Genomic DNA, 25972 nt, shown 5'->3' on the forward strand with positions numbered 1-25972 from the left:
AAAAAAAAATGCACATGCCCTTTATATGTAAATTTTCATTTTAGGGAATAAGTTCACATCTTCTTAACATATATTATTTTGGTGTTTTTAGACAATTCCAGTTCAAAATTCCTCTCCAGGTACATTTACCTGAAGAAATCTGCATCTCTGGTCTGATGCAAGATCTGGTTTCCAGGCTGGGCGCAGTGGCTCTCGCCTATAATCCCAGCACTTTGGGAGGCCGAGATGGGAGGATTGCTTGAGCCCAGGAGTTTGAGACCAGCCTGGGCAACATAGTGAGATTATGTAAAAATACAAAAATTATCCATGGACTAGTGGGTGCCTGTAGTCCCAGCTATTCGGGAGGCTGAAGCAGGAGGATCACTCGAGCCTGGAAGTCGAGGCTGCAGTGAGCTGTGATCACCATAATTTTACTCCAGCCTGGGTAACAGAGAGACAACCAGTCTCAAAAACAAAACAAAACAAAATCTGGTTTCTAGAGTTTATAGAATCATACAACAGCATGTTTCATGGAGCGTTCCATCTCACAAGGTGGTGTTTGGTTTAGAGAGGGTTATGTATGCCCTCTGATATTCTCAAATCTTTATTTAAAATGCTGGGAGAGTTGCTATCTGGCTTTGCATCAGTGTTTAATATTATTAAGATATAAAGACAGGGAAGACCTTCCATTTCCCTCCCACGTCCCCACCACCTTTAATTGGGAGCACAGATGTCCCTGAGGCACTGCTATAGACCATGAGGTCACCACAACACAAGGGACATCAAATGGGATTGCTCTGGCTCAAAACAGCCAGTCTTAATTCTGGTGCGATGAATGGCTTTTGTGGTTGTCCCAGATAAGAACATTCAGCGTCAGCAAGAAAGGCTGTAGGTATTTGGCTGAATGTAATGTTTTGTTGTTGATGTGCTGTTGTTTTTCTTTTCCTGGGCGTGTAGTAGGAGTTACAAATGCGGGCTGCAGATTAGCAACGGGAACCATCTGGGTGAGCCTAGCAGGGACCAGCCCTCCCATGGGAGAGAGAGGTGACACGGAGCGGCTAATGCTTTCGTAATGATTCAAGGCAGCTGCCAAAAGAGGCAGAGCCTTTGCAGAACAGCCTGTCTGTTCTGCTCCTAGACATTAGAGAGATAATACGGCTGATAGGTGAGTTGGGGAAGGCTTGTTTGGGCACATTTTCTCAGCCTGTTTTTTTTTTTAACCTCTGGTAGAAACGGGCATAGTCGAAAGATCCATTGACCTATTGTATTCCGAAACTCAATGGATCATCAGCTTAGGCACTGAGAAATGGATTCCAAACCAATTTTAGTGTGAGCAAGTTTCTCTCCTTTCTGTTACTCTCATACCCTTTCTTCTTTCTTCCCTCCCTCCCTCTCTTCCTTTTTCTTTCTTAACCAAGAATGTGTGTGTGTGTGTGAGTGTGCGTGCGTGTGTGTCTGTGTAGTGTGTATAGTATGTGACCAGAGTATCCATGCTTTGGAACAAAATGAATTTAAGGAGGAATGCGTTTGTATTTTGTCCTTAGTGTTATTTTAAGGTACAAATATGGGTAATAACTTGCGGACTACAGATGGGCTTTTCTTTCATCGTAATGCATTTGGCTGTCATATCCCTTAGTCCTAACCCCTCTGCCACTGCCAACTAAATATAACCATTAGTCATTCAGTGGTTTCTGCATTTTGCAGTCAAAAAAGAGGGAGCTCATTTTGATTAATTGCCTCTTTCCTTATTCAGGACACAGAAGCTTTCTGAGTTTAAACTTTTAGGCTTGGCAGGACATTGAGACAATGCTCTTGGGCCAGCATGTTTCAGGGCAGGTTTTGCCACTGAGACAATTCATCCAAGAGCCCCAGGACTTGGGGCAGCAGGAGTTCTTTTAAAAATGGGCCAAAAGACGGGCAGAGCACTTGAGGTCAGCAGTTCAGGACCAGCCTGGCCAACATGCTGAAACCCCATCTCTACTAAAAATACAAGAATTAGCCGGGCGTGGTGGTGCACGCCTGTAGTCCCCACTACTCAGGAGGCTGAGGCAGGAGAATGGCTTGAACCCGGGAGGCAGAGGTTGCAGTGAGCTGAGATTGCACCACTGCACTCCAGCCTGGGTGACAGCCAGACTCCGGCTCAAAAAAAAAAAAAAGGTCAAAAGAATGAACTCATTGAAAGTTCAGGATTTGTGCAGTAGTGGCCTTGGAAAATCAATTTTAAAATGTCGGAATTAGGGATATGGCTCACAAGTCTAGTGAGAATTTCATGCTGGGAACTAATTTAATTGACACATGAATGATACTTTTTTTTTTTTCTTTTTGGTCTTTTAAATCATGTGTGTGTCTTCTGCCAAAGACAACAAGAAGGTATTCCAAGCTGCACAATGAGGCCCAGGTAGGTAAAGCCGTATACTGCATTGTGAGCACATTGAATCTAATGTATAATTCTGTGTATTTGTGAATCCAGCCTTATAGGTAGAGGCATTTAATATCATCTGCCTTTTTTTCTTTTTTCTTTTTCTTTTCTTGTAACCTACTATGAGTCAACATGCTGTCTTTATATGGCTGGCCATAAGATGTCTAAGTTCATTCTCTCGACTTAGTAAGTGTGTAAGTTTTTTAAAAAGGTAGGAGTTAGGCAATTGATAGAGATGTAAACTGTAAATTTCCAACAGATACATATGAGTTTATGTTTATTTTTATTTATTTTAGAGACAGGGTTTCACAGGGTTTTGCTCTGTCACCCAGGGTAGACGACAGTGGTGCAGTCATAGCTCACTGCAACCTCCAACTCCTGGGCTCAAGAGATCCTCCAGCCTCAGCCTCCAGAGTAGCTGGGACCTCAGGTGCTTATCACCATGCCCAGCTAATTTTTTATTTTTATTTTTTGTAGAGACAGGTTCTCATTTTGTTGCCCAGGTTGGTCTTGAACTCCTGGGCTCAAGGAATCCCCCCGCCTCAGCCTCTCAAAGTGCTGGGATTACAGGTGTGAGCCACCATTGTGCCCAGCCGTATACATGATTTTAAAGTATTGTAAAAATAGGAGGTGATAAAAAAATTCAACTAACTTTGCATAGATGAAAAGCATTTCTGTAACTTCGGGGATTTGGCCCACAGTCCTGAGCATGTAGCTTTTGCCTGCAAGACATTCTCAATCTTCAAGGAGATGTTTGCATACAGCAAAAAAATTATAATGTTCTGTGGCTGTCATTGTTTCAGAGTATTTACAAAGGACTCTGAGAGCCAATAGGGATGAACTCCTGTTTGTATTTTTTCTCTCAGAGGAGATATTTGAAGTGGGTTTTGAAACATGTATAGAGATGACATAGGAATTGAATCAATAATCCACATGTCCAATATTCATTACCTGATAACTGAGTAGGGATATGCTGAGAAGAGCGTCATGTGTTTCCTTAAGAAAATATGACCTCAGCTGGGACTGAGCAAAACTATGAAGTGGACTCAGGTGGTCCTCAGAGTCCACATTTCTTTCTTTTCCTCAATTCAGTTCTTTCCCCAACTTCCACTTTTCCTTTACTTGGTAATTCCTTATTTTATTTTATTTATTTATTTTTTTGCTTGTTTTTCTTTTCTCCAGCCAAAGCTGCTATTCTCACACTTTTTTTTCTTTTGAGGGTCTCGTCCTGTAGCCCAGGCTAGAGTGCAGTGGCGCAATCTCAGCTCACTGCAGGCTTGAACTCCTGAGCTCAAGCGATCCTCCCACCTCAGCCTCCAGAGTAGCTGGGACTACAGGCATGTACCACCACACCCAGTTCATTTTTACATTTTTTTGTAGGGATGGGGTCTCACTATGTTACCCAGGCTGGTGACGAACTGATTCTCCTGCCTCAGCCTCCCAAAGAGCTGGGATTACAGGTGTGAGCCACTGCAACCTGACTTTTTAAAAATTTGGAGTAATGATAAATTGCATGTATTTATTCTTTTTATATTATGAATATTTTATTTTTATTTATTTATTCTTTCTTTTTTAAATTCATTTTTCTTTTTAATTTTTTTCCTTTTTAAATTTCTTTTTCTTTTTTTATTGTCCCTTGAGTCAAAAAAGCTGACATATAAACATTGCATAGATTTATGGTGTACAACTTGATGTTTTGAAATACGCCTGCATTTTGGAATAGCTCAATTATGCTAATGCATGTTACCTCATCCACTTACCTATTTGTGATGAGAACACTTTGAGTAGATTTTATCAGTAATTTTCAACTCTAAAATACATTCTTATTAACTACAGTCAGCACAAGTACAATAGATTCTTTGAACTTATTTCTCCTGTCAAATTGAAATTTTGTATCCTTCGACCAGCATCTCCCCAACCCCTCCACTGGCCCCCCAGCTCCTAGCAGGCATCATTCTACCCTTTCCTTCTATGAGATCAACTTTTTGAGATTTCACATAGAAGTGAGATCATGTGGTATTGGTGTTTCTGTGCCAGGCTTATTTTCCTTAGCATAATGACCTCCAGGTTCATCCACGTTGTTGTAAATGACAGAATTTCATTCTTTTTTTAACGCTGAATAATATTCCACGGTGTATATGTACCGCATTTTCTTTATCCATTCATGCAATGATGGACACTGAGGTTGATTTCACAGTTTGGCCATTGTGAATAGTACTGTAAGGATCACACACACCCACACGCCCTTAAATTAGAATAAAAATTCTAATTTTAGAATGAAGTTAAGGTTAAATCCCTTACCCGTAGAGACTCATTTAAGTCCCTTAAATGAGGTTAAGTCCCTGGAAGAGAGAGTTAACCTCAGGAGTCTTATCGTCTCCGTCCTCTGCAATGATTTGCCTCTGAGTACATGTTTTCAGACTTCCCTCCTGGAAGGGCATCTACTTTAGCCTTTTAAAAAAATTTCAATAGTTTTTGGGGAGCAGGTGATGTTTGATTACATGGATAAGTTCTTTAGTGGTGATTTGTGAGATTTTGATGCACCCATCCCCTGAGCAGTGTACACTGCACACAATGTGCGGTCTTTGATCCCTCACTCCCCTCCCACCCTTTCCCTGAGTCCCCAAAGTCCATTGCGTCATTCTTATGCCTTTGCAGCCTCATAGCTTAGCTCCCACTTATGAGTGAGAACGTACAATGTTTGGTTTTCCATTCCTGAGTTACTTCACTTAGAATAATTGTCTCCAACTCCATCCAGGTTGCTGCAAATGACATTATTTTGTTCCTTTTTATGGCTGAGTAGTATTCCATGGTGTGTGTGTGTGTGTGTGTGTGTGTGTGTGTGTGTGTGTGTGTATGAATATGAAAATTGGATATGGATAGATAGATACCTGCAGATCTATACAGATAAAGAAGATGTGATATATATAGGTATCTACAGATCTATAGATATCAAGAGTGTCTCGCTCCAAGCACCAAGCACTGCTGCTGAATGGCAGCAGAAGTGCCCAAAGAAATGCACTCTTGGCTTCTCACTTTGTATACAATCTATAGCTATCTATCTCTATATATCACATTTTCTTTATCCACTCATTGATTGATGGGTATTTGGGCTGGTTCCACATTTTTGCAACTGCAAATTGTGCTGCTGTAAACATGCATGTGCAAGTGTCTTTTGTTGTTGTTGTTGTTGTTTTTGATGGAACCTCGGTCTGTCACCCAGGCTGGAGTGCAGTGGCACAATCTTGGCTCACTGCAACCTCCGCCTCCCGGGTTCAAGTGATTCTCCTGCCTCAGCCTCCCTAGCAGCTGGGATTACAGGAGTGTGCCACTACACTCGGCTAATTTTTGTACTTTTAGTAGACACAGAGTTTCACCATGTTGGCCAGGCTGGTCTCGAGCTCCTGACCTCAGGTGATCCACCTGCCTCGGCCTCCCAAAGTGCTGAGATTACAGGTGTGAGCCACCACACCCGGCCGCAAGTGTCTTTTATATATAATGCCTTCTTTTCCTCTGGGTAGATACCCAGGAGTGGGATTGCTGGATCAAATGGTAGATCTACTTTTAGTTCTTTAAGGAATCTCCATACTGTTTTCCACAGCGCTTGTACATTCCCACTAACAGTATAAAAGGATTCCCTTTTCACTGCATCCATGTTAACATCTGTTGTTTTAGCCTTTATTTTATGCAAAGTGAGAAGCCAAGAACGCATTACGTTGGGCACTTCCGCTACCATTCAGCAGCAGTGCTCGGTGCTTGGAGAGAGACACTCTTGAGCTTGAGGAGATGCCTGGGAGATCCACGTGATCTCCAAAGACCCCTGTTGTGTTGTGTTGGGAGGTGGATCCTGAATCCACCCAGAGAAGCCTGATACCAATAAAATCCCTGCTTGCTTTCCAGGAGACCCTTGGTCTTCATGTCTTTGGTGTGTGCACTCTTGAACACATGCCAGGCACACAGGGTGCATGACAACAAGCCTAATATTGTCCTAATCATGGTTGATGACCTGGGTATTGGAGATCTGGGCTGCTACGGCAATGACACCATCAGGTAAGGCGGTTTCATGGCCAGTCATACGTTCGTCAGTCGTTCAGGTTCAGCAGGCTGGCTGTACGGCTGCATCTATGTGCAAAACCAAATGTATTTGTTGGGATTTTTTTTTTTAGTTACTTTAAACTTTTTGATAGTTTTAAATTATTTAGATTATGTAATAGTTTTACAATTGCATTTTTAATAATTTTAATTTGAATCTCTTTCAGTTTTTAAACTTAAGAAATAATAATTGTCCATCTTCACAGGGTACACAGTGAGGTTTGGATACATACAAAGTATAGTGATCAGATCAGGGTAATCAGCACATCCAGTGCCTCTAGCATTAACCAGGATGGTCATAGTAAAAGCATGGCTATCTGGACCCGAGTCCTGGCTCTGCATTTACTAGCTCTGAAGTCTTGGAGAAGTCGCTGAACCTCTCTGTGCCTGTTTTCTTATTTGTCGAATGCAGAGAAGGCTTTATATCCCTGAGTTTATGTGTGTAAAGAACTTAGAATAGTACCTAACACACAACTACCCTCTATCATACAGCCTATTATGAAGCATGATGATTGTACGTACATGTACATATACAGATATGAACATATAAATGTCATTATATAAATATATGTGATATATTCATATATGAATATATTCTATAATATATAAAGTATATATCATACATTTATTATATTACATATCCATATATTATGAATATATGAACATATAGTCAATGTATAAACATATATGAATATATTCATAATATATGAATATATAATATTACTAATATATAAGAATATGTTATTCATATATACATGAACATATACATATTTCTATGTCTATGAATATATATTCACTTTTATATAAATGTATTTTTTAAAATTAAATATAAATATATTTAAATAAATATATAAACATATATTTATATATTTTATAAAAGTACATTTAAATAAATATATGTAAATAAATATTTATATAAAATGAATATATCTTCATACATATTGATAATATATAAAGTATATATTATCAATATATATTGATAATATATAAATATATATTTATATATAAATGATATATACTTTATATATTTATATATTATCTATATATTGATAATATATACTTTTATATATTATCAATATATTGATAATATATACTTTTATATATTATCAATATGTATGAAGATATATTCATTTTATATAAATATTTATTTATATAAAATAAATATATATTTACATATATTTATTTAAATGTACTTTTATAAAATATATAAATATATGTTTATATATTTATTTAAATATATTTATATTTAATTTTAAAAAATACATTTATATAAAAGTGAATATATATTCATAGACATAGAAATATGTATATGTTCATGTATATATGAATAACATATTCTTATATATTAGTAATATTATATATTCATATATTATGAATATATTCATATATGTTTATACATTGACTATATGTTCATATATTCATAATATATGGATATGTAATATAATAAATGTATGATATATACTTTATATATTATAGAATATATTCATATATGAATATATCACATATATTTACATAATGACATTTATATGTTCATATCTGTATATGTACATGTACGTACAATCATCATGCTTCATAATAGGCTGTATGATAGAGGGTAGTTGTGTGTTAGGTACTATTCTAAGTTCTTTACACACATAAACTCAGGGATATAAAGCCTTCTCTGCATTCGACAAATAAGAAAACAGGCACAGAGAGGTTCAGCGACTTCTCCAAGACTTCAGAGCTAGTAAATGCAGAGCCAGGACTTGGGTCCAGATAGCCATGCTTTTACTATGACCATCCTGGTTAATGCTAGAGGCACTGGATGTGCTGATTACCCTGATCTGATCACTATACTATATAGTATATACTATATACTATATATTATAAATATATACATATATTTATATGTTATATATAATATATTATATATTAATAAATACATATTATTTATTAATATATATTTAATTATACATATATAAATATTTATTTTAATATAAATAAAATATAAATATTTATTTATATTTATAAATATATTTATAAATAAAATTATATATAATTATAAATATATAATTAAATATATATAATTAATAAATATATATTATAAATATAGATTTATAATATATAAATATATATTAATAAATATGTATGAATTTATGAATATTTATATATTCAATTATATATATTCATAAATATATAAATGTGAATATGTATATTCAGCAGAATTCATTCTGTTTCCTAATTTGGTGAGCCAATAGATTCTTTAAGATGGTGAGCTTGTATTTTTAACAATGGGCATTCTGAAAGAAGAAAAACAGATATGAAACAAACTCAGTGCTTTGTGGTGGATAATAGAAGCTATCTGTATTAGCCATTCTTATACTGAGCTTAGGAGTACATCGTTATCAGACGTACATCATACGCTTTTAAGATCATTGCGTTGTATGACTAATAGATGCTGAAAGTAGTCATCACAGTTTTCGACAATGGAGCTAGGAGTCATGAAAAAGTAGTCGCCAAAAATTAACCATTGCTTATGAGAAAAGAAGAGAGGACTCACCCAAAAGCGCAGAAACACGGTGTCCATAAATAGCAGATATTTACAGAGAGTATGTTAGCGTGGGGTATCGGTCTTTTGCTGAAAATACTAGCAATTTGAGAAGTGAGATTATAATGTGAAATCTAAAACCAGGCACATGTGCCCCAGGAATGCAGTTTACAATTTTTTTCTTTGCAAAATAAATAATGTTTTAAAAGTTGGTAGGTGACTTCCATATCCGAAAAAAAAATCAGATGCACACCTTGGTAAAGCTGGAACTTCTCCTTGCACCAGTTACCTGTCATAATTTCTCTCATGAATAAATGTAGAACTCATTATATTTTATTTTCATCCAAGAGGAGACTGATTCTTTTTCCAGAAGTCTCTCCAGCCTCCAGAAATCTCTTGTTAAATTATTTTTTAATTGATGAATTATAGTTCTGTGTATTTCTGGTGTACATCATGATGTTTTGATTCATGGATCCATTGTGGAATAGCTAAATCAAGCTAATTAACATGCACAACCACACATACTTATTATTTATATGTGGTGAAAATTATAGCAATTTCAAGAATAGAATACATTGTTATTAACTATAGTCACCACAATCTGCAACAGATCTCTTAAATTTATTCCTCTATGTGAGGAATAAATCAAATAGAGGATTTATTCATGTTTGGCTCCGTGAAATGTTGTATCCTTTAACCTACCTGTTCTCGACCCTCACCCCAGCCCCTGATACCCACCATTCTACTGTCTACTTCTGAGTTTGCTATTTTAGATTCCACACATAAGTGAGATCATGCGGTATTTGTCTCTCTGTGCTTGGCTTATTTCATTTAATCTAATATCCTTCCAGTTCATCTGTGTTGTCGAAAGTGGTGGGATTTCCTTCTTTTGAATATTTAATCATATGACAGTTTTGCAACCTATGTAGACTGCAGGGAAATGTATCTATCAAGCCAGTGAGTGGGTGGGTCTGTGAGTAGTTAGGCATAAGTAAGGTCTGTAAGCAATTAGCCTCGATGAATCAGACCACAATCCCTTAAGCATTTTATTTTGTAAGGCTGAAGTACAGTGAATGGACACCATATAGTGGCACCCATGTATATGAACCCTGCAGAACAACAGCTGCCTGGAATCTCAGTCATACTTCACCTTGACACGGGCAAGAAAGAAAAATGAACTCCATGTGCAGTTACCTGCTCTGGGCACCTGGAAATCATAATAAACAGGGATGTTGTTTATCTTCAGATCTCTCTCTCTCTCTCTCTGTCTCTCTCTCTCCTCTTTCTGTCTCTACATCTCTTTCTATGCCTATGCGTGTCTCTGTCACCCCTCTCTGTCTGCTTGTCTCTCTTTCTATCTCTCTCTCTGTCTCTCTCTGTCTCCCTCTCTTTGTCTATCTCATTCTATCCATTTCTTTCTATCTCTTTCTGTCTCTCTCTCTCCCTCTCTCTGTCCTTCTGTTTCCATCTGTCTCTCCATCTCTTTCTATGTCTGTCTCTGTCTTCCCCCTTTCTCTGTCTGCTTGTCTCTCTATGTCTCTCTGATTGTCTGTCTCTGTCTCTGTCTCTCTCTTTGTCTATCTCACTCTATCCATTTCTTTCTATGTCTTTCTCTCTTTCCTTCTCTCTCCCTCTGTCTGTATCTTTCCATCTCTCTCTGTCTCTCTCTTCCTCTCTTCTTCTCTCTCTCCATCTCTCTCTCTGTATCTCTCTCTGTGTCTCTTTCTCTCTTTTCATCTCTCCCTGTTTGTCTCTCTCTGTTTTTCTTTCTGTCTCCCTCCATCTCTCTCTCTTTTTCCACCTCTCTTTCTGTTTCTCTCTGTCTCCCTCCCTCTGTTTATCTCTCTTTCCATTTCTTTCTGTCTCTCTCTTAATCTCTGCATGTCTCTTTCCATCTCTCTCTTTCTGTTTCTCTCTCTCTGTCTTTCTCTCTCTCTCTTGTCTTCTCTCTGTCCCTCTCTGTCTTTCTCTGTTTCCCTCTTTCTGTCTTTCTCTCTCCTTTTTTCTGTTTGTCTCTCTCTTTCCATCTCTCTCTGTTTCTCTCTGTGTGTCTTACCCTTTTCTCTTTCTCTGTCTCTTTTCATCTCTCTCTTTCTGTTTTTCTCTTTCTATCCTTTTCTGTTGCTCTCTTTCTCGTCTGTCTCTCTCTCTTTCATCCTTTCTTTCTGTCTGTCACTCTCTCTGCCTCGCTTTCTGGGTCTCTCCCTCTCTCCCTGTCTGTCTCTCCTCTCTCTTTCCACCTGTGCCTTTCTGTTTGTCCTTCTCTGTCTTCCTCTCTGCTTCCCCCGCCCCCCACCTTTTCCTTCTCTCCAATACACCTTCCCTCTCCCCCTTCAGGACACCTCACATCGACCGCCTTGCCAGGGAAGGCGTGCGACTGACTCAGCACATCTCTGCCGCCTCCCTCTGCAGCCCAAGCCGGTCCGCGTTCTTGACGGGAAGATACCCCATCCGATCAGGTGCGCAAACTGGCGGGCTCTGCTGAACTCTGCCCTCATGTTAGGATGCGAGGAAACAAAAATGTGGCTTGACCACGTTAACAAGTAAAAAAGGGCTGGGCACGATGGCTCACGCCTGTAATCCCAGAACTTCGGGAGGCCAAGGTGGGAGGATTGCTTGAGCCCAGGAGTTTCAAACCAGCCTGGGCAACAGAGCAAGACCCCATCTCCACAAAATTTTTTTAAAATAAGTTGAGCATGGTGGCATGTGTCTGTGGTCCCAGCTACTTGGGAGGCTGAAGTGGGAGGATCGCCTGAGCCCGGGAGTTTGAGGCTGCAGTGAGTGTGATCACAGCATTGCACTCTAGCCTCGTTGATAGAGCATGTGTTAGAAAGAAAAAAAAAGATACAAAGGAAAGAAAAGAAAAAGCACACATGTGCATAGGTGCACTGGCACACACAGCTAGCACTGGCCACATCAAAATGGCTGCGCTTCTCAGAGATGCAAGATCACCCTGTGTGCTTCGGTTGTCTTTTGATGCAATGAGAGTTTTTTATCTGAATTCCAAGTCACAAGGTGTACATTTGAGTTTCCCAGGTCAAAAAAGATAAGCTGTCTTGGAATGAAGTAATTAATACAACATGTGTTTACACATTCAGTCTGTCACCAAAAAATATCTTTTTTTTTCTTTCAAACCACGAAGTCATGGCCGGGCATGGTGGCTCATGCCTGTAATCCCAGCACTTTGGGAGGCCAAGGCAGGTGGATCACTTGAGGTCAGGAGTTCGAGCCCAGCCTGGCCAACACGGTGAAAGCTCATCTCTACTAAAAATACAAAAATTAGCCAGACATGGGGGCATGCACCTGTAGTCCCAGCTACTCAGGAGGCTGAGGCAGGAGAATCGCTTGAACCCGGGAGGCAGAGGTTGCAGTGAGCCAAGATTGTGCCACTGCATTCCAGCCTGGGTGACAGAGCGAGACTCTGTCTCAAAACAAACAAACAGCAACAACAACCAAAAACCCACAAAGTCATAAACCAAGAAATAGCTATCAGATTTTTGGACAACTTTCATCACAGCATTTTACCCATGGAGACAGTAGTATTATCCCCTTGCTCAATTTATATCAATTTTATTTTATTATTATTATTATTATTTTTGAAATGGAGTCTCGCTCTGTTACCCAGGCTGGAGTGCAGTGGTGCAATCTCGGCTCATTGCAACCTCTGCCTCCTGGGTTCAAGTGATTCTCCTGCCTCAGCCTCCTGGGTAACTGGGATTACAGGCACATGCCACCAGGCCTGTCTAATTTTTGTATTTTTAGTAGAGATGGAGTTTCGCCATGTTGGCCAGGCTGGTCTTGAACTCCTGACCTTAGGTGATCCACCCACCTCAGCCTCCCAGAGTGCTGGGATTACAGGTATGAGCCACCGCACCCGGCCATATGTCAATTTTAGATAAAACAAAAATGAAATGAGAAGAACGAAATTATCGTAAGCTCTAGTTGTCATGTTCTCATTACTTTTTAATTTATTACTATTATTTTGAGACAAGGTCTTGCTCTGTTGACCGGGATGGAGTGCAGTGGTATGATCACAGCTCACTGCAACCTCAACCTTCCAGGCTCAGGTGATCCTCCCACCTCAGCTTCCTAAGTAACTGGAACCACAAGTGTGCACCACTATGCCTGGTTAATTTTTTAACTACTTAGGGTATTGCTGTGTTCCCCAGGCTGGTCTCGAGCTCCTGAACTCAAGCCATCTTCCCTCTTTGGCCTCCAAAAGTGCTGGGATTACAGGCATGAGCAACTGCACCCAACCTGGTGACTTTTTTTGTTTGGTTGGTTTTTTGCTTTTGAGATGGGGTCTCCCTTTGTTGCCCAGGCTGAAGTGCAGTGTCACAATCTCAGCTCATCACAGCCTCAAACTCCAGGGCTCAAGTGATTCTCCCTCCTCAGCCTCCTGAGTAGCTGAGATTACAGGCACCCGCCACCATGCCCAGCTAATTTTTGTATTTTTGGTAGAGATGGGGTCTCACCATGTTAACCAGGCTGGTCTTGAATTCCTGAGCTCAAGTGATCGGCCCACCTCAGCCTCCCAAAGTGCTGGGATTTTAGGCATGAGCCACCGTGCCTGGCCAAAAGTAGCTATTTTTAAATGTGCTATTCAGTAGCATGTAACTCTTTCCCAATATTGTACAACCATCACCTCTATCGAATTCTAGAACATTTCCATCACCCACAAAGGAGATCTTGTCCCCATGAAGCAATCACTCCCCATTCCCCCTTCTCCCAGCCCCCGGTCACCAAGAATCCACTTTCCGTCTCTACAAACATGTCTGTCCTGGACATTTCACATAAAAGGAATCATACAGTATGTGACAGTCTGTGACTGGCGTCTGTCACCAAGCATAATGTTTTATGGTAGCCTGGGTCAGAGTTTCATTTATTTTTATGTTGAATACTATTCGCTTGCATGGATTCACTACAGTTTCTCCATCCATTCATCAATTGATGGGCAGTCAAGATGTTTCTACTGTTTAGTGATTGTGAGGACTACAACTATGAACATACATGTACAAGTTTTTCTATGAATACCAGTTTTCAATCCTTTTGGGTTCCTCAGGAACCTCAATTCTTTTGACATTCCCCAGGAGTGAAATTGTTGGGTTGCATGGTTCTATTTTTTTTTTTTTTTTTTTTTTCAGATGGAGTTTCACTCTTGTTGCCCAGGCTGGAGTGCAATGGCGCAATCTCGGCTCACTGCAACCTCTGCCCCTGGGTTCAAGCGATTCTCCTGCCTCAGCCTCCTGAGTAGCTGGGATTACAGGCATGCACCACCACGCCCAGCTAATTTTGTATTTTTAGTAGAGACGGGGTTTCCCCATATTGATCAGGCTGGTCTCGAACTCCTGACTTCAGGTAATCCCCCTGCCTTGTCCTCCCAAAGTGCTGGGATTACAGGTGTGAGTCACCACATCCAGTCATATAGTTCTATTTTTAAAGGTGAGGGAAGTGGGCTTGGGGCACAGTGGCTCACACCTGTAATCACAGCACTTTGGGAAGCTGAGGAGTGCAGATCAGTTGAGGCCAGGAATTCAAGAACAGCCTGGCCAACATGGTGAAACCCCATCTCTACTAAAAATACAAAATTAGCTGGGCATGGTGGTACATACCTGTAATCCCAGCTACTTGGGAGGCTGAGACAGTAGAATTGCTTGAACTCAGGAGGCAGAGGTTGCAGTGAGCTGAGATCATGCCACTGCACTCTAGCCTGGGCAGCAGAGTGAGATTTCATGTCAACAACAACAACAAAAAAAAAAGAGAGAGAGAGAAAAAAAGAAAAAAAAAAGCTGAGGGAAGTAGTCTTCGCTTGTGGGTACAGATGCCGCACTTTAATGCCAAATTATGTGGATTCCAGATAGCGGTTCTTGGAGGCAGAATAAAATCGCACGTATCAACCCTACTGCCAGTCTGCTGACACTGACTTTGGACGAGAAGAAAGAAAAGGTCTTTTTTGGCTGAGTGCAGTGGTTCATGCCTGTAATCCCAGCACTTTGGGAGGCCAAGGCGGGCAGATCATGAGGTCCGGAGATGCAGACCATCCTGGCCAACATGATGAAACTCCGTCTGTACTAAAAATACAAAAATTAGCTGGGTGTGGTGGCGTGCACCCATAGTCCCAGCTACTTGGGAGGCTGAGGCAGGAGAATCACTTGAACCTGGGAGGTGGAGGTTGCAGTGAGCTGAGATGGCACCGCTGCACTCCAGCCTGGTGACAAAGCGAGACTTCATCTCAAAAAAAAAAAAAGATCTTTTCTTAGTCTGTTTGGGCTGCTATAACAAAAATACCATAGACTGGGAGGCTTATCTACAACAGACATTTACTGCTCACAGTTCTGGAGGCTGGAAGTCCAAGATCAAGGCATGCCAGATTCAGTGTCTGCTGGGGACCTGCTTCCTGGTTCATACACGGCGCCCTCTTGCTGTGTCCTTACATGGTGGAAGGGGTGAGGGAGCTCTCTGGGGTCCCTTTTGTAAGGGCACTGATTCCATTCTTGAGGCTCCACCCTCCTGACCTCATCCCCTCCTAAAAGCCCTACCTCCTAACCATTACCTTGCAGATGAGGATTTCAATGTGCAAATTTTGGAGTGACAAAAATATTCCCTCCGTAGCAACACCTACTCATTGTACTTTTTTCCACACTACGTCTAGGTATGGTTTCTAGTGGTAATAGACGTGTCATCCAAAATCTTGCAGTCCCCGCAGGCCTCCCTCTTAATGAGACAACACTTGCAGCCTTGCTAAAGAAGCAAGGATACAGCACGGGGCTTATAGGTAAGACACAAGAATTGGTGTTAGTCATTGATCATAAGGTAATCATGTCCTTTGTTCTACCCTTGATTTGTGACTTTCCTGGAAACACTGTATTTTACAATGTCTTATGTAAAGGCGCAGTGGCCCATGCCTACAATCCCAGTACTTTGGGAGGCCAAGGTGGGAGGATCGCTGGAAACCAGGAGTTTCAGACCAGCCTGGGCAACATAGAAAGACCCTGTCTCTAAAAATGTAAAATTAGCTAGGCATTGTGGCATGTGCTTATGGTCCCAGCTAATCCGGAGGCTGAGGTGGGAGGATTACTTGTGCCAGGACTTCTTTTTTTTATTATTATTTTTAAAACAGAGGAGTCTCACTGTGTCACCCAGGCTGGAGCACAGTGGCACAATCTTGGCTCACTGCAACCTCCATCTCCTGGGTTCAAGGGATTCTTGTGCCTCAGCCTCCCGAGTAGCTGGGACTACAGGCGTGTGCCACCACGACTGGCTAATTTTTGTATTTTTAGTAGAGATGGGGTTTCATCATGTTGGCCAGGCTGGTCTTGAACTCCTGGCCTCCAGTGGTCTGCCTGCCTTGGCCTCCCAAAGTGCTGGGATTATGGGTGTGAGCCACCACACCTAGTCTGATTCTTCACACAGCTCAGTGATAGGAGATGTTTTAAAATGAATATATTACAAGAACATAAAATTTTTCCGGCTCTGCCTGCCCGCATAGTCTCTCACCGTGTATCCTGTCATCTGCCTCTTTATTTCGCTAAAAATGGACCACACAGATTTTCTTCTCACTGCCAAGGATGATAGAAGTCCTCAGCCACCCAGTAGTTGGAACTCCAACTACTATTCCTGTTTGGGAAGCCTGGGTTTCAGCTGGTGTGAGAATAACATGCTATTTTAAATCCCTTCAATTTTTGTAACATATCTGCTGTTGATAAGAGAAGGCAATCTCCGTGGGGTTGCAGGACAGGAAGCCTAAGCCAGTAGCACTGCCTCTCCTCTACCTATCCCCACAGGCACTCAGAGGTTGATGGAAGCACAGGCATTCTTGATGGGGCCCTCACCACATACAGGAAGCTGTTAATATTCCTAGTAGATACACATTATCGCAGCCTCTGGGGGTTTGCTGATCATCCACATGCTAGCAGGACTCACAGGCACCCTTTGGTGATCATTCAAGGTGTGGTACGTTTTACTGAATAAGTCCCTTACTTCGATCAGTTTTAATGAGAGCCCCTAGGATTTGCAGTCAGCCAGCTATTCATCCATCCATGCTGGTCCATCCTCCATGATTTATCTATAGCTATCATCGGTCATCTCTCTCTCTTTCTCCATCCATCCATCAACCCATATATCTCTATGCATCTATCTATCCATCTGTCTACCTGTCTATCTATCTACCTGTTTGTCTATTGATCGATCCATCATCTATCATTTATCTATCATCTATGAATCTATCTACCCATCATCTATCTATCATCTATAATCTATTCATCCACTCATTCATCTATCATGTATCTATCTATCCATCTATCATCTATATCTGTCTATTTATCTAGCCATTCATTCATCTATTTAGACATCTCTCTATCCATTCATCCATCCACCCATATATCTCTATCCCTGTCTATTTATCTATCTATCTACTCACCCATCTATCCTTTCATCCACCTACACATACAAATATGCTCCATCTGTCCTCCATCATTTATTTGTACGTGTCATATTTATTACATCTATGTCTCTATTGATATATACATACACATATGTATACATAGATGCATACTCCATAATTTATTTTTATCCATATCTTACCTGTCTATTCATCCACCCACAACACAGATCTATTCATGCATCTCTCTATCTAATCACCCACTCATCCAGGTATCCATCTGTCCACCTACACACACATATATACATGCTCCATCTATCCTCCATCATTTATTTGAATCTGTCCTATCCTATCTTATCTATTTATCTATCTATCCATCTATCAAACTACTCACTCTATCTCTATCATCTATTTGTCTATCTATCCATTCATCTATCAATCCATCTATCCATCATATCTATCTATCCATTCATCTATCCTATCTATCTATCTTTCCACCCATAGATCTCCATCCACCTATCTACTCACCTACTCAGCCACCCACCTATCTATCCATGCATCCACTTACACATACATACATGCCCCATCTATCCATCCATCATTTATTTGTATCTATCATATTTATCACATCTATCTCTCTATTGATATATACATACATATATGTATACATAGATGTATACACCATAATTTATTTTTATCTATCATATCCCATCTGTCTATTCATCCACCCACAACACAGATCTATTTGTGCATCTATCTAATTAGCTAGTCATCTATCGATCCATCCATCCACCTACACACACATCTATACATGCTCCATCTATCCTCCGTCATTTATTTGAATCTGTCCTATCCTCTCCTCTCCTCTATCCTATCTATCTATCTATCTATCTATCTATCTATCTATCTATCTATCCATCCATCCATCCAACCACTCACTCTACCTCTATCATCTATCTGCCTATCTTTCTGTCTACATATTATCTATCATCTATCTTTCTTTCTATCATCTCTATTTATCTAGCTAGCTATATCTACATATGCATCTGTTCATCTGTCTATCTACCTATCTTTCTGTCTACATATTATCTATCTATATATCTACCTACCTATCATCTCTAGCTAGCTAGCTAGCTCTATCTATGTATACATCTATTCTTCCATCAACTATAACCTGCCTTGTCTCTGTGATGTATCTATTCTTCCATCATCTGTAACCTGCCTTGTCTCTGTGATGTATCTATTCTTCCATCATCTGTAACCTGCCTTGCCTCTGTGATGTCTCTATCTTTGTGGCTATGACTTTGTCTTCTCAGTGAATGAGAAAATTTCTAGTTCACGTCATTGACAGAAACTCACAATTCTATTTTTCTCCCTTAGTGTTTATCCTATCCTGTTGCTCACAACCGGATCTGAATACAAACTTCCTCTGTAAACTAAAGAAGAACAAAAAAAATGTGGCTAAGTGGCACTCGGATTTTTTAGAGGAAGGAGAATATCTCTGCTACTTTATTTTTGTGTATTAGCTGATTGTTTCACGTGAAGAATGCTCACATGGTCTTTGCAATGTGCTGGCATATGTTGACATATTGATGCGTAGATGTGTTTGTGTGTTTGGTTTTAGGCAAATGGCACCAAGGCTTGAACTGCGACTCCCGAAGTGACCAGTGCCACCATCCACATAATTATGGGTTTGACTACTACTATGGCATGCCGTTCACTCTCGTTGACAGCTGCTGGCCGGACCCCTCTCGTAACACGGAATTAGCCTTTGAGAGTCAGCTCTGGCTCTGTGTGCAGCTAGTTGCCATTGCCGTCCTCACCCTAACCTTTGGGAAGCTGAGCGGCTGGGTCTCTGTTCCCTGGCTCCTGATCTTCTCCATGATTCTGTTTATTTTCCTCTTGGGCTATGCTTGGTTCTCCAGCCACACGTCCCCTTTATACTGGGACTGCCTCCTCATGCGGGGGCACGAGATCACGGAGCAGCCCATGAAGGCTGAACGAGCTGGATCCATTATGGTGAAGGAGGCGATTTCCTTTTTAGAAAGGTAAGCGGAATAATTACAAATTCATGTAATAATGATAATGATCTCTTTTTTAAAAGGACCTAGATAGATCTGTAGGGTGATTGTAGTTTATAATAATCTATTGTACACTTCTAAATAGCTAAAAGAGAATAAGTCAAATGGCTCTAGAATAAAGAAAAGACAAATATTTAAGGTGATGGACACCCCAATTACACTGATTTGAAAAAATAAATCATTTGTAATAATTCTTTACAAATTATATGAATGTATTAAATTGTAACGTGTACTCTTAAACTATGCACATCTATAATGCATTAATAAAAATAATAGGGGATGATGGTATTAAAAATATTGAGTTAGGAAATGGAATATTGCTAAATGGTGTAATAGGGTTAGATAAAAATATGAAGTGTATTGAAGACCAGTTGGACTCTTCAGTTGGTACCTAAAGCGGTGGTACCTTGTTTGGGCTCCTGTTATTAAAATCATGGCCTCTCTATTGGCTCTGAAATTTATATGTCGTCAGACCATGGACGCAGACCCTGGTAACTCAAACTCACAAATTGTTTACGTTAATTTACAATGCATCTTGTCATCATGTTAACTTACAACAGGGAATATGTACATATACAATATGTATATACTATACTATATATGTATATATATAATATATTTTATAATATTTTTTGTCTGGTTCCCTGATACATATAGATATAGATAAATATATATATATATCTGGAAATCAGATGAAAAAAGTAAGTTTTCCATTGCATTATGTCCCTGTTGTTAAAAAACAAAAAAAAAAGCTACTTGGGGAAATTAAAATCGGAAAGCTTCTCTTTGAGCATGTGATACGTAAGGGCTATTTCATGAATTGGATGAGGTAAATGGTCAAAGGTGATTGTTATAAAAACTTTATGCATCCAGAACACAATGACTGGAAATTTTCAAGGGTATCTATCCTCCTGTTGTTGGACCTTCTTTCTTTAAAAAAAGCCTGTGAACACATTTTTCATTTGCTTTTTCCATATTGATTGAGGCTTAATCTTTACCAATAGCCATTCTAGGATCTGGATTTTCAGGATGTAAGGTGTCTTGTGTACTCTGGTACATAGCTTTGTCCTTACTCTGTAGCCCAAGTGAAGGTGATAAATATGTAGTCTGGGGCTGGCAGCGGTGGCTCATGCCTGTAATCCCAGCACTCTGGGAGGCCGAGGAGGGTGGATCATCTGAGACCAGCCTGACCAACATAGTGAAACGCCATCTCTACTAGAAATACATATTAGCTGGGAGGCTGAGGGAGGAGAATCGCTTGAATCCGGGTGGCGGAGGTTGCAGTGAACTGAGATCACGCCATTGCACTCCAGCCTGAGCAACAGAGGGAGACTCTGTCTTAAAAAAAATAATGTTGTCTGGGAGTAATAAAGCCATATTTGCTCTGTAGATGCAACTGAATGCTTGGTGTCACTTAGAGCAAATCTTTCTGTTCCCTGGTACCTTTCCAAATGTGCAGAGTTCTATGAATTTTTACAGACAGAGCATCAATATGTGCAAATTAGCACCAACCACTCTGAAAGTATATGATAAGCAATCCTATTCTCTTCTGTCTGCCAGTTCGTCTTCAAACATTCCCACACAGTTCTCCTTAGGAATTTACATGAGTACTTGAAGAACAGATCCTATGGTTGAGATGTACATTGTTCACCAAAACCTCTGTCGAGTTTCAAAAGTTCCATATGATCCACAATAACACAATATTGAATGGAAAAAACAATGGTGAAGAGGAAATATAAAGACTTGGACGTTGTGACAATAAGCTCATGGCTTAGGTTCATGAATGCTCAAAACTATTTTTATCTGGATTCTCAGTGTATGACTCTCCTACAGTTGCTATAACAAATCACTATAGGGCTGAGTCCAATGGCTCATGCCTGTAATTCCAGCACTTTGGGAGGCTGAGGTAAGCGATCACTTAAGTTCTGGAGATTGAGACCAGCCAAAGCAACATATGGAAGCCATATTTCTACAAAAAATACAAAAAAATTAGTTGGATATGATGGCATGCATCTGTAGTCACAGCTACTTAGGAGGCTGAGGTGGGAGGATTAGTTGAGCCTGGGAGGTTGAGGCTGCAGTGAGCCGTGATTGCACCACTGCACTCCAGTCTGGGCAACAGAGTGAGGCCCTGTCTCAAAAAATAAAAAAAATTACCACAAATGTAGTGGCCTAATGCAGCACAAAGTTATTATTCTGCTGTTCTTGAGGTAAGAAATCCAAAATTAAACTTGTGGGCTAAAATCAAGATGTTGGTGGGGCTAGTTACTTCTAGGGGTTCTAGGGGAGAATCTGTTTTCTCTTTCTTCTAGTTTCTTGAAGCTGCCTGCATTCTTTAGCTTGTAGGGTTTTGTTTTCTGACTCAGACCCTTCTGCATCTCTCTTATAAAAGGACATTTCTGATTCCACTGGACCTACCCAGATAACCCAGGATAATCACTTTGTCTCATGATCCTTAATTCATTCCCATCTGCAAAAACCTTTTACCATGTAATATCACATGTTCACAGGTTTTGAGAATTAGGATGTGGATATCTTTGGAATGGGGCATTATTCAGCTGATCACTTTGACCACGACTCTTTATTTTGGCAGCTTAGTTTGGGATGCAAACTATTTAATTTTAAATATTTAATGTTCAGAGCTGTGCTTCCTCTGTAGGCTCTAGGGGAGGATTCTTCCTGCCCTTCCCCACTCCTGGTGGCTTCAGGCATCCCTGGGCTTGTAGCCGCATCACTCCAGTCTCTGCTTCATCTGCATATGGCCTTCCCCTCTGTGTTTGTGTCTCATCTTCTGTCTCTTATAACGACAATAGTCATTGGATTTAGTGCCCATCCTAATTCCAGGATGAGCTCATCTTCAGATCCTTAATTAATTACCTCTGCAAAGGTCTTGATATCCAAATAAGGTCTCATTCCAGGTTCTGGGCTTTAAAATATATGGACTTATATTTCTGGGGGCTACTATTCAATCTACTACAATTGTATCCAGTTTCTTCTGGAGGCTCTAGGGGAGGATCTCTTCTGCCTCCTCTAGCTCCTGGTGGCTCCAGATGCCCCTTGGCTGGTGGTTGCATTACTCCATTTCCACATGGCCTCTTCTTCTGTGCTTGTGTCTCCTCTTCTCCTATAGGGACAACATTATTGGATTGGGGACTCATCCTAATCCAGAATGATCACATCCTAAGTAATTAAATCTCCAGAGGCCCCATTTCCAAATAAGGTCCCATTCTGAGGTTTCAAGTGAACATGAATTTTGAGGGGTCACTGTTCAAGACACCATGACATAAGTCTTGTTTTTAAAATTCATTTTTTTTATTTCTTTATATTTTGATATCTCATCAGAGCAGAAATTTCCCAACGAATGGCATTTGTGCTGTGTGTTTTCCTGGGTAGCTGAGGACTTATCATTCATGCAGATGGATTATCAAAATTAACAGTGGGTCAGCCTAGTTCCCTGTATCCTCATGTGAGAACCTACAGGGTGCAAATAGCTTGCCAAGGCATTCCTGTTTGTACTGGCTTATGGCTCGTGAAACTCTTGATCTGGCTAAGAAATGACTTCCATACCACTGTCTCTTGATGTATCTCAGGGTGTGACTCTAGTTTGAGGCTTCATGAGCAGTGAGAACATCCACCAAACAGAGCTGGATTTGACTTTTTGCACTCGCATGATATGGGAGGTCCGTGATGGCTTGCAGTATATTCTACAGCTGTCCTGGCATCTGAGAATCAAAGGAACTGTGATGGTGTCAGAGGACTACCAGGTTCATATGCCTGCTGCACAGTAACATACCAATACACTGAGGCAGCAGGGTTTATGGCAGAGAAAGGTTTAATAATTACAGGGCAATTAGTGCAAACATGAGAGGAGACCTCAAATCCATCTTTTTTTTTTTTTTTTTTTTTGAGACTGAGTATCACTCTGTTGCCCAGGCTGGAGTGCAGTGGTGCAATCTCAGCTCACTGCAACTTCTGCCTCCTGGGTTCAGCGATTCTCCTGCCTCAGCCTCCCAAGTAGCTGGGATTACAGGAGCCCATCATCATATCTGGCTAATTTTTGTATTTTTAGTAGAGATAAGATTTCACCCTGTTGGCCAGGCTGGTCTCAAACTCCTAACCTCAGGTGATCCGCCATCTTCAGCCTCCCAAAGTGGTGTGATTATAGGCATGAGCCACTGTGCCTGTCCTCAAACCCATCCTTCCAAGGAGTTCTGGGCTGGATTTTTTAGGGGAATCATGGAGGGTCTTCGGGTCACTGATGGGTTGGGATAAGAGGGAATGAAATCATCAGAATGTGGAAATGGTATGCTTTGGTAAGTCAGCTTCTCATAGGGTCCTTCAGAGAAGCAGACATCAGCAGTTTCCCTGGTATGCACAACCTGAAAGATTATTGCAAATGGAAAACTTAACATTTCATGATGTTATGTTATCATCCTGTAACAGGATCTGTGTGATTCTAGAACAAATAGGTACCAAACAAGTAGGAATACATAGATGAGAGGGCAAGCTGACCTCAGGATCAAAGCTGAGTATGCTGCAAGCTTAGTTCATTTTGTTTCTCCCGCTCCCTTCCTCTCTGATTGATTTTATGAAGTTTATAGAGATGGTTTCAGTAGCATTACCAAAGGGGTTAGGGAGTAGTTGAGGTGCTGCAGGATCATGGAGTCCATTCTATGCAGGATGGGACCCTTGGGTGGACCCACTCTATCTTCTGCAGCTTGGAGAAGAAGGAAGCAGGTCATGTCTATGAGAAGCCAAAACAATATTTTTCACATTCATAGATATTGAAAACTCACAAGTAGTTTCATTGATGTCTTCTCAGGCACCGTAAGGAAACTTTCCTTCTCTTTTTCTCCTTTCTTCACGTGCACATACCTCTCCCCACCACGGACGATTTCACTGGCACCAGCAAGCATGGCTTGTATGGGGATAATGTGGAAGAGATGGACTCCATGGTGGGTAAGTCACAGGACTTAAGTGGACAGAAACTAACGTATTCTGATAGGACAGGACACCTGAAAACTGCTCTTGGTCAACCTGTAGAGTGAAGAGAATTATGCCTATGGGACAGAGTGGTCTGAGACATTAATGAGGTAATAGTTGCTAGCAATTGAGAAAGTCAGCAAAAAAACTATATGCATTTCCTCTCCTTTCTTTGCATGCTGTCCACTTATCAACTGGGGTCTTTGTCTACTTGACTGCATCTCCAGTGCTGGCCAGATAACAAATCAAGTCTTCTTTTCAAAAATTTCAACTCTTGTTTTAGATTCAGGGAGTACATGTGCAGGTTTGTTACCTGGGTGTATTACGTGATGCTGAGGTTTAGGATATGATCAAACCCTCCACCCGGACACTAAGCATAGCACCCAATAGTTAGTTTTCAACCCTTCCCCCACTCCTTCCTTCACCCCTCTGGTAGTCCCCAGTATCTATTGTACTGATCTGTGTGTCCACATATACTTGATGTTATGCTCCCACTTATTTTGTTTCATTTTTAAAAATAAATTTTATTGTGTATTTTAAGATTCACAACGTGATGTTAAAAGATACGTATAGATAGTAAAATGATTACTATAGTGAAGCAAATAGTAATCATTAAGTAACATAATATAGTAATATTAAGTAATAGTAATATAGTAAGCAAATGTATCTATCATCTCACACTGTTACTTTCTTGTGACAAGATCAGCTAAAATCTATTTAACAAAAATCCAGCTGAGCACAGTGGCTTCCATCTGTAATCCCGGCACTTTGGGAGGCTGAGGCAGGAGGATCACTTGAGCCTAGGAGTTTGAGACCAGCCTGGACAACATAGTGAGACCCTGTCTCTACAAAAATACAAAAATTAGCTGAGTGTGGTGGCATGTGCCTGTAGTCCCAGCTACTTAGGAGACTGAAGCGGGAGGATTGCTTGAGCCCATAAATTGAGGCTGTAGTGAGCCATGATTGCACCACTGCACTCCATGCGCTCCAGTCTGGGTGACAGTAGCTCCCACTTATAAGTGAGAACATGCAGTATTTGGTTTTCTATGTCTGCATTAATTTGCATAGGATAATGTCCACCACCGGCATCTATGTTGCTGCAAAGGACATGATCTTGTTCTTTTTTATGGCTGTGTAATATTCCATGGTGTATATGTACCACATTTTCTTTATCCAATCCACCATTGATGGGTGCCTAGGTTGATTTATGTCTTTGCTCTTGTGAATAGTGCTGTGATGAACATATGAGTGCACATGTCTTTTTTTTTTTTTTGAGACAAGATCTCACTCTGTCACTCAGGCAGAAGTGCAATGACATGATCTCAGCTCACTGAAATCTCTGCCTCCTGAGCTAATGCGATTCTCCTGCCTCAGCCTCCTGAGTAGCTGGGGCTATAGGCACATGCTACTGCGCCCGGCTAATTTTTGTATTTTTTGTAGAGGCAAGGTTTTTCCATGTTACCCAGGCTGCTCTTGAACTCCCAAGCTCAGGTAATATGCCTGCCTCAGCC

General features: G+C 40.6%; 1 protein-coding gene across 2 annotated transcripts in view; it reads left to right on the forward strand.

The window, feature by feature from the left end:
• The first annotated feature begins 954 nt into the window (after positions 1-954).
• ARSF (arylsulfatase F) overlaps positions 955-25972 on the forward strand; it is a 46623-nt gene continuing 21605 nt past the window's right edge. Inside the window, exons 1-7 of one of the 2 annotated variants that reach the window (XM_008976970.4) lie at positions 955-1144; positions 2339-2377; positions 6299-6448; positions 11355-11476; positions 15670-15792; positions 19022-19445; positions 24301-24437. In XM_008976970.4, coding sequence (XP_008975218.3) covers positions 2367-2377; positions 6299-6448; positions 11355-11476; positions 15670-15792; positions 19022-19445; positions 24301-24437 — 967 coding nt within the window. In that variant the 5' untranslated portion in view covers positions 955-1144; positions 2339-2366. Of the gene's footprint in view, positions 1145-1730; positions 2378-6298; positions 6449-11354; positions 11477-15669; positions 15793-19021; positions 19446-24300; positions 24438-25972 lie in introns of those variants that run through there. The other variant, XM_034951351.3, reaches the window with a different exon arrangement.

The sequence above is a fragment of the Pan paniscus genome, chromosome X, assembly GCF_029289425.2.
Source record: "Pan paniscus chromosome X, NHGRI_mPanPan1-v2.0_pri, whole genome shotgun sequence".
Lineage (NCBI taxonomy): Eukaryota > Metazoa > Chordata > Mammalia > Primates > Hominidae > Pan > Pan paniscus.